This window comes from Oncorhynchus clarkii, chromosome 19 (genome assembly GCF_045791955.1).
Source record: "Oncorhynchus clarkii lewisi isolate Uvic-CL-2024 chromosome 19, UVic_Ocla_1.0, whole genome shotgun sequence".
Classification (NCBI taxonomy): domain Eukaryota; kingdom Metazoa; phylum Chordata; class Actinopteri; order Salmoniformes; family Salmonidae; genus Oncorhynchus; species Oncorhynchus clarkii.
The window spans coordinates 37,030,092-37,038,589 of record NC_092165.1 but is presented as its reverse complement, the minus strand read 5'-3'; the positions used below and the strand labels follow the sequence as shown (position 1 = coordinate 37,038,589).

General features: G+C 45.5%; 1 protein-coding gene across 8 annotated transcripts in view; it reads left to right on the top strand.

Moving 5' to 3' along the window:
* Positions 1 to 352: 352 nt before the first annotated feature.
* The window catches only part of LOC139375105 (fermitin family homolog 2), an 88,054-nt gene continuing 79,908 nt past the window's right edge, over positions 353 to 8,498 (top strand). For 7 of the 8 annotated variants that reach the window (XM_071116571.1, XM_071116568.1, XM_071116566.1 and 4 more), the window contains exons 1-2: positions 709 to 1,029; positions 1,762 to 1,919. In XM_071116571.1, coding sequence (XP_070972672.1) covers positions 1,763 to 1,919 — 157 coding nt within the window. In that variant the 5' untranslated portion in view covers positions 709 to 1,029; position 1,762. Of the gene's footprint in view, positions 1,030 to 1,761; positions 1,920 to 8,498 lie in introns of all 8 variants that reach the window. The other variant, XM_071116573.1, reaches the window with a different exon arrangement.

Below are 8,498 nucleotides of genomic sequence, written 5' to 3'. Positions count from 1 at the left end.
TATTTAGGCGGAAATCTACATTTTGCCATTACACCTTATTAATTAAAATTAATGAGCAGTAGCTAGGCCTATCCAAATCGTATTTAAGACTGGACACTGGACACTTTGTAACATATTTACAGTGAGAGCGACATAGTGCAACATTGTATTTTAGACCAGTGGGCTCCGTCTCTGGATTTGATAGTTGGATGGGACTTTAGAACGTGTTTTTTAAATGAGTAATTGTGTGCAATTCTGTAGGCCCCATAGCGGTCACCGGATGTACCACCGCAAGCTCCGTACTATTACCATAAAAGGCATGCAGCAGCGGATATGCCCTTGTTATTCCCTACCAAACTGTTGACATTTCCTCAAATTAGTCAGTTATGAATGAAAGCATGGAATAAAACGACAGACAATATCATAATTTTAATTTTTCCAATGTATTTCTAAATAAGAGTTTGTATTTGGGGACATAATTGAAACTCCAAGCCTAGAGGCAAAAAATACCCGCGAGAAAAGGACCCGATCGTAATAAAAATGATAAATTACATTGTGCGTAATTTCCCGCGTCACATTGTAACATTTCCCTTCCAATGACTGATAAAGAAAGTATAGTAGGAGCAGGGGGGATGACCGGTCGGGTCGTGCTATCCGGATTCCTTGGGGCGTCCCAACCCTAACCTTAACTCCTACCCTTACCATTTTATATTTAAACTTCAGTGGCATAGGGACGTTCCAAGGATCCCAGATAGCACTGATCGTGCTGGGAGAGAGTCCCTGCTGCACTATTTGAAAGGAAAAGACGGATTGGAGCTGGAGCAATGAGTGACGTTATCTGGTGGAAAGAGGGAGGGCGAAAAAGAGACGGCTGGACTCCATTAGCTGAAGCCTGAGGAGACCTTTTGGGATACTTCACTTGGACGAGTTCTTTGGGATTTTCTCTTTGAACAGACCTAGATACATGATTTAGAAGAAAAAAACGTGTTGACTATCGAATCCTCGGAAGTTTTAGTGGCTTTTTGGATTTGGCTTGGTGTATTTGAGAAGGTGAGTGGACACAAACTGATTTAAATGTTCGTCCTCCCAGCTCGCAATAAATGTAGCCTAGTCAGTATTTTGCTCACTCTGCTGCTAGGAATTGAGTTTTGTACACCTACTGCGCATTAAAAGACTGGTTATATCTGGTAAATAAATTAGGATTCATGTGTTTTAACTTCCTTTTTACTTAATGAAACTTAATTTAGTTAATTTATGGGCATGTTTTACTGGTTGACCATATTGTGTGCTCAGGAGTTCTTGCATGGGGCTGCTTACGTAATCAACTTCATATTTTGAATGGCTCTCTTTACCGTTAGAAAAAGCAGATGAACACACAAATTGGAAGTGTTATTGTTTGCCATAACTAGGCCTGAAGCCTACCCTTTGTTCTCATTTGGTTATTGAATAATTGACTGCGTCCTGTTAATTCCAAACAAGCATAGTGATATCACAAGCATTCTTCAAATGGCTTATAAGATAACTTATACATTTGACTTAGATTCAAGGAAACACACTGTTGAAGTTATGGAAGCGCAACATTTTCCCAAATCAAAACACTAACACTGATCGGCTATGGTGGTGAGGGTCCTGTGCGTCCTCAAGTCACTTTCAGCCTGCATATGACAAACTAAATGAATGTAGCCTATGCACCAGGGTAACAGGTTTGCATTTTTCCTACCAGTTGAATGGAACAATGTTTAATATTGGGCAATTTTTCCTAATTGTTATGATTTGTGGCAGGATGGCGCTGGACGGTATAAGGATGCCCGATGGCTGCTATGCCGACGGGACGTGGGAACTGAAGATGCACGTGACAGACCTCCACAGGGATGTGTCTTTGAGGGTCACCGGCGAGATCCACGTTGGTGGGGTCATGCTCAAACTCGCGGAGAAACTCGGTGAGAGATGTTTAATGGTGTCACACTCCTTTTAGTACAGATCTGCTGAAAATGTGCCTACATGTTCTGTTTTTATGTCCCATAGCATTCAAACCTTTTGGAATATAAATAATGTTTTGGCCCTTTTTGATTTATGTCAATGATTTTTATTTCCCCATGTTGTTTTATGCTTCTATTCAACATTTGTTTTCCTTCTGTGGTTGACTAGCCCCTTTACCTCCCATCTGCAGATGGGTTCTCTATGGCAGTTACCTTGTCATATTTGTGGAACAGTAAATATCTTTGTTTGAAACATTGTTACTCAACTGACCACTGGAATGCCAGTTCCGGTAAACACATTAACAGATAATAGCAACCTGTAACCAGTGAGTGACATGTATGAAAGATACAGGCTACTGTATTGGCTTAAGTGGGAATTCAGAATCTATCTAGCCAGTAATGTTTTATATGGACACACTATAACTTCTCAAATATTCTAGCACATGAGAAGCAGCATCAAGTCAACCACTTCCAATGGAATTATGCTGCCATGTCACAAGATTCTGAGTGAGAGAGACTGAATGGAGAGTGGGCATAAGAGCTCTCTGAGGCAGTGGAACACTGACTTGTTTCATGGTGGAAAAGGGTCATGGTGGCAGTGCAGTTTGGGTCTTGACAGCATGTCAAATGCACCCGAATACCCAACTTTCCTCCATTGCACAAAGTTTTATTCCCTGGCCTGCCCGTTTCCCTGTTTAGCCCTCCTGTTAAAGCTCAGGATAATTGGGGCCTTTGTTCCCTGTGGTCGTCTGTGCTGCATTTAAACCAGGCTCATAATCTTCATTGCTGCTGCACCATGTGGGAAGACATGAATGTGTGTGGTTGTATGAAGCTGTGTATGCAATCCTCACTCTTCTGAAGGCCTGGATTCTTTGTTCCAGGACAAGGGTGTGTGTGTTTGAAGGGGGTTGTCCAGCTTGTTGAAATATTGAACTCTTTCACTGCTCTTAATATTAGTCAATAGGTTGTGTGTTCATGGTACTTTTCTCAGTCTGCAGGAATCATATTATGCATGGTCCTGACTACCTCTGGCTACCTGTTGGTCTTTTGAGTTATCGCCAGTAGATTCCAGTGGTTTGATGGCCATGGATTAGAATAGCTTGGTTCGGCTGACCATGACTGGTGGTTGTTCTGGTCACACTGAACCAAAACAACACTATGTGAGTGGAGTAGGCCTAGTTTGTATGTGAGGAGACGCACACAAGACTCCCCATTGGCAACATCACCAGTGTCTTCATTATCTCTTGATTACAGTAAAAGCACTGCCGCTGGGCTAACTAGTTACTAGTCACTCCATTCATATTGACTTCTTAAACTATTATTTGTTTTGATTACACTCACGTGAGGGTTGAGGAGTTTAAGTAGCTGCCATGGCTGTCCTAAAACACTCCCCACAGTTTACTGGTTGGTTGATTGTTTTCACATTAAAATAGGTTTAGTCAGGTTGTTTTTGATTGTAATCATTAACCCAGCCCCTCTGTAGACTTCACACATGACTAGTCACTCCAGTCACCACTACTCACTACCTTTTTCAGGTACAGTACATTGGCCTGTTGCTCGGAATACTGTACCTATGACCAACAGAGAAACTGGTTAGTCAGTTGCATCAATGTGATGATCAAGTATGATCAGAGTTTTGGGTGGAAATCAACAGGTTGGCTTTGAACTTGAGTGGGAGCATGGGACCCTCACATGATGAAACTGACATGGGCATCCCCCTCCCCTCTCATGTGACACTGGTGTAGGCGCCACCTCTTTGTGCTTTTCCCCAACTGTAAGTGACCTGCTTTCATGCCTCAGTCCACCCACCTTTCTCACTCGTGACATTGTTGAATAGTTCAGAACAGACCCCTCTGAACTGTTCTCAGGTGCTCTAGTTACATGTACACATATGGATTCGCTGTTTGGTTGGATGCGATGCGAGTCCTATAGTTGTCTTGTAGTATGCAGGCTCTTTTGTAGGGCACTTTTTGAAGGTAGTGAACACACGAAACACATGCTGGGGGACACTTAGGTGCCACACACTTCTGGCATGCATGTCCTCTGTCACAGACACAAAGGACGTCCTTGTGTTTCTGTTTGTGGGACAATCTTTGGCATGCCTTACGCTGCATTGTGTCACACACACATACTAAATTAAGATCCCAAGACCTCTCATGATGGTTTCACAGCTATTGTTCACAGTTATTATTCAAAGCACAGCACTTGTTTTTTTTACCAGCAGTTGTCTTATTTATTGTATTTTTTATGATATATAGTGGGCCGTGGCATGTCTGCATCATGCATGTCCGTGTGTGTGCTGTTCATGTCCATTTGCGAGTGCTGTCCGTGTGTGTGTGTTCTATGTCTTATCCCTCAGCCCTCCATCTCCTTCTATAAGCAGTGGTCTTCCTCCTATCTCTGAGTCTCAGATGGGGAGCAGGAGCTCCAGGATGATGGATTAAACTGAAATGCCAGGAAAGCACTTTGCTATTGATTACAGCCTTCATTCTCCTTCAGCCTGCAGAGAGGAGAGCTGTATTTAAGGCTGCATAATTGATCACCCCCCCCCTCTGATTGCCCCCTCACTCACTACTTCACTTGTTTGTGTCTGCTGGCTTTGGACATTGAAAAATAACAGAGTAATAGAGTGCTTCCTTTGAAAGCTTTCTGTTGGAATCGAAGAAGGGGAAACAAACATCCAACATAACAACATTAGCAGTCAGCTTTATTTGATGAAGATAGAACAATTGTCATACTGTATTATATAAACCATTGTAGAAAGTCTAGCTTTATCTGTAGAACTTCTATTAGATTATGGTTCACGATCAACTTCGGGTTTATGAGTTGCACTAATTGTCCAACTTGGTCCAACTTGATTTTACACTCAACCATGAGCTGCTCAGTTTCACACCATAAACCATCGTTTGCCACGTCCTGAGAACATTTCAACACCAGACATCGCCTCCATCTAGAGGTCTGTGAGGGACGGATTTCTTCATCCCGCAGCTTTTCATACCGCGCCCGCCAGCTCCCGCTGGCTTTCTGTCCGACTCCCACCAACTCCCGCTGACTTTCTGTCCGACTCCCACCAGCTCCCGCTGGCTTTCTGTCTGACTCCCGCTGGCCTTCTGTCTGACTCCCACCAGCTCCCGCTGGCTTTCTGTCCGACTCCCACCAGCTCCCGCTGGCTTTCTGTCCGACTCCCGCCAGCTCCCGCTGGCTTTCTGTCCGACTCCCGCCAGCTCCCGCTGGCTTTCTGTCCGACTCCCGCCAGCTCCCGCTGGCTTTCTGTCCGACTCCCGCCAGCTCCCGCTGGCTTTCTGTCCGACTCCCGCCAGCTCCCGCTGGCTTTCTGTCCGACTCCCGCCAGCTCCCGCTGGCTTTCTGTCCGACTCCCGACCGCTCCCGCTGGCTTTCTGTCCGACTCCCACCAGCTCCCGCTGGCTTTCTGTCCGACTCCCGCCCGCTCCCGCTGGCTTTCTGTCCGACTCCCGCCCGCTCCCGCTGGCTTTCTGTCCGACTCCCGCCCGCTCCCGCTGGCTTTCTGTCCGACTCCCACCAGCTCCCGCTGGCTTTCTGTCCGACTCCCACCAGCTCCCGCAAGAACTGGTCTAGAACCCAACCACAGTCCCGCAATGCTATTTTTGGCATATGTGATGCAGCTCGCTTGCCAGCCGTGGTCACAGACTCCTTGCTCAGTCCAAATGCTACGCCACGCCCAAGACATTCGTGTCTATAAAGTTCATTTCTGGAATTTCTTTCCTTAATGCGTTTGAGCCAATCAGTTGTCGTGACAAGGTAGGGGTGGGATACAGAAGATAGACCCACTCGGTAAAAGACCAAGTCCATATTATGGCAAGAACAGCTCAAATAAGCAAAGAGAAACAACAGTCCATCATTAAGACATGAAGGTCAGCCAATCTGGAAAATTTCAAGAACTTTGAAAGTTTCTTCAAGTGCAGTTGCAAAAACCATCAAGCGCTATGATGAAACTAGCTCTCATGAGGACCGCCACAGGAAAGGAAGACCCAGAGTTACCTCTGCTGCAGAGGATAAGTTCATTAGAGTTACCAGCCTCAGAAATTGCAGCCCAATAAATGCTTCACAGAGTTCAAGTAACAGACACATCTCAACATCAACTGTTCAGAGGAGACTGTGTGTATCAGGCCTTCATGGTTGAATTGCTGCAAAGAAACCACCACTAAAGGACACCAATAATAAGATGAGACTTGCCTGGGCCAAGAAACATGTGCAATATACATCAGACCAGTAGAAATCTGTCCTTTGATCCGATGAGACCAAATTTGAGATTTTTGATTCCAATCGCTGTCTCTTTGTGAGACTCCGAGTAGGTGAACAGATGATCTCCGCATGTGAGGTTCCCACTGTGAAGTGAGGAAGAGGTGTGGGGGTGCTATGTTGGTTACACTGTTTGTGATTTTATTTAGAATTCAAGGCACACTTAATCAGCATGGGTACCACAGCATCCTGCATCCCATCTGGTTTAAACTTCGTTTGTTTTTTAACAGGACAATGACCCAACACACCTCCAGGCTGTGTAAGGGCTATTTAACCAAGGAGAGTGAAGGAGTGCTGCATCAGATGACCTGGTCTCCACAATCACCCGACCTCAACCTAGTTGAGATGGTTTGGGATGAGTTGGATCGCAGATTGAAGGAAAATCAGAAAACAAGTGCTCAGCATATGTGGGACCTCCTTAAAGACTGTTGGAAAATAATTACAGGTGAAGCTGATTGAGAGAATGCCAAGAGTGTGCAACGCTTTCATCAAGGCAAATGGAGGCTACTTTGAAGAATCTCAAATTTAAAATATATTTAGACTTTAACACTTTTTGGTTATTACATGATTCCATGTGTGATAGTTTTGATGTTGTCACTATTATTCTACAATGTAGAAAATAGTAAATAAAAATAAAAAAAACCTTGAATGAGTAGGTGTGTCTAAACTTTTGACTGGTACTGTAAGTATTCAGAACCTTTCCTCAATACTTTGTTGAAGCACCTTTTGGCAGTGATTACAGCCTCGTCTTCTTGGGTATGACCCTTTAAGCTAGGCACACAGGTATTTGGGGAGTTTCTCCCATTCGTCTCTGCAGATCCTTTCAAGCTCTGTCAGGTTGGATGGGCAGCATAGCTGCACAGCTATTTTCAGGTCTCTCCAGAGATGTTCGATTGGGTTCAAGTCCTGGCTCTGGCTGGACCACTCAAGGACATTCTGAGTCCCGCGTTTTGTCTTGGGTGTGTGCTTAGAGTCGTTGTCCTATTAGAAGGTGAACCTTTGTCCCTGAACCTGCTCCAGAGCGCTCAGGACTTCAAGGATCTCTCTGTAGTTTGCCCCGTTCATCTTTACCTCAATCCTGACTAGTCGCCCAGTCCCTGCCGTTGAAAAACATCCCAACAGCATGATTTCTGCCACCACCATGCTTCACTATAGGGATGGTGACAGGTTTCTTCCAGCTGTGACACTTGGCATTCAGGCCAAAGAGTTCAATCTTGGTTTCATCATACCAGAGAATCTTGTTTCTCATGGTCTGAGAGTCTTTAGGTGCCTTTTGGCAAACTCCAAGCGGGCTGCCGTTCCTTTTACTGAGGAGTGGCTTTCATCTGGCCACTCGACCATAACGGCCTGATTGGAGTGCTGCAGAGATGGTTGTCTGTCAGGAAGGTTCTCCCATCTCCACAGAGGAGCTCTGTCAGCATGACCATCAGTTCTTGGTCACCTCCCGTACCAAGGCCCTTCAACCCCGATTGCTCAGTTTGGCTGGGCGGGCTGCTCGAGGAATAGTCTTGGTGGTACCAGTCTCATTCCATTTAAGAATGATAGAGGCCACTGTGTTCTTGGGGACCTTCAATCCTGCAGACATTTTTTTGGTACCCTTCCCCAGATCTGTGCCTCAACACAATCTTGTCTTGGAGCGCTACGGACAATTCCTTCGACCTCATGGCTTGGTTTTTGCTCTGACATGCACTGTCAACTGTGGGACTTTTATATAGACAAGTGTGGGCATTTCCAAGTGTATGCAAACACACTGTAGATTTCTCCTGCACAATGTATTTGGGTTGTGTATCAGAGTTCCAGGAATAGGGTTTGTTAGAAAAGCCAAACCATTCGATTTAGGGGTTGTGAGGAAGTTCCTTTACCAATACACAGTACTCTGAGTGATTTCTGAGGGAGGTGGAAAGCTTGGAGGAGAGGGGAGTAGGATTCAACTGCACCTAGACATTTGTTTCCCTTCCTCTTCCTAATGCATATGGCTAGTATTCAAGGGGGTTAAGCTGATCCTAGAGCTGTGTTGTAAGGGATAGAGTGGCGCAGGGCTGGCTCAGAGGAAGGGGAGGTGGGGATGAGTGGGGGGGGTAGAAGGGAGGTGGGGATGAGGGGGGGGGGGGGGGGGGGGGGGGTAGAGGGGATGTGTATGATGTGAGCCACTGCTCTAGAATTCCATAAAAGTCTTCTGGGGAGCAGGAAATGACTTCCAGGGTTTGGCATGTGGACACTGCAGTGCCGTCATTCCAATACCTCCTGCTGCCTGCTTCA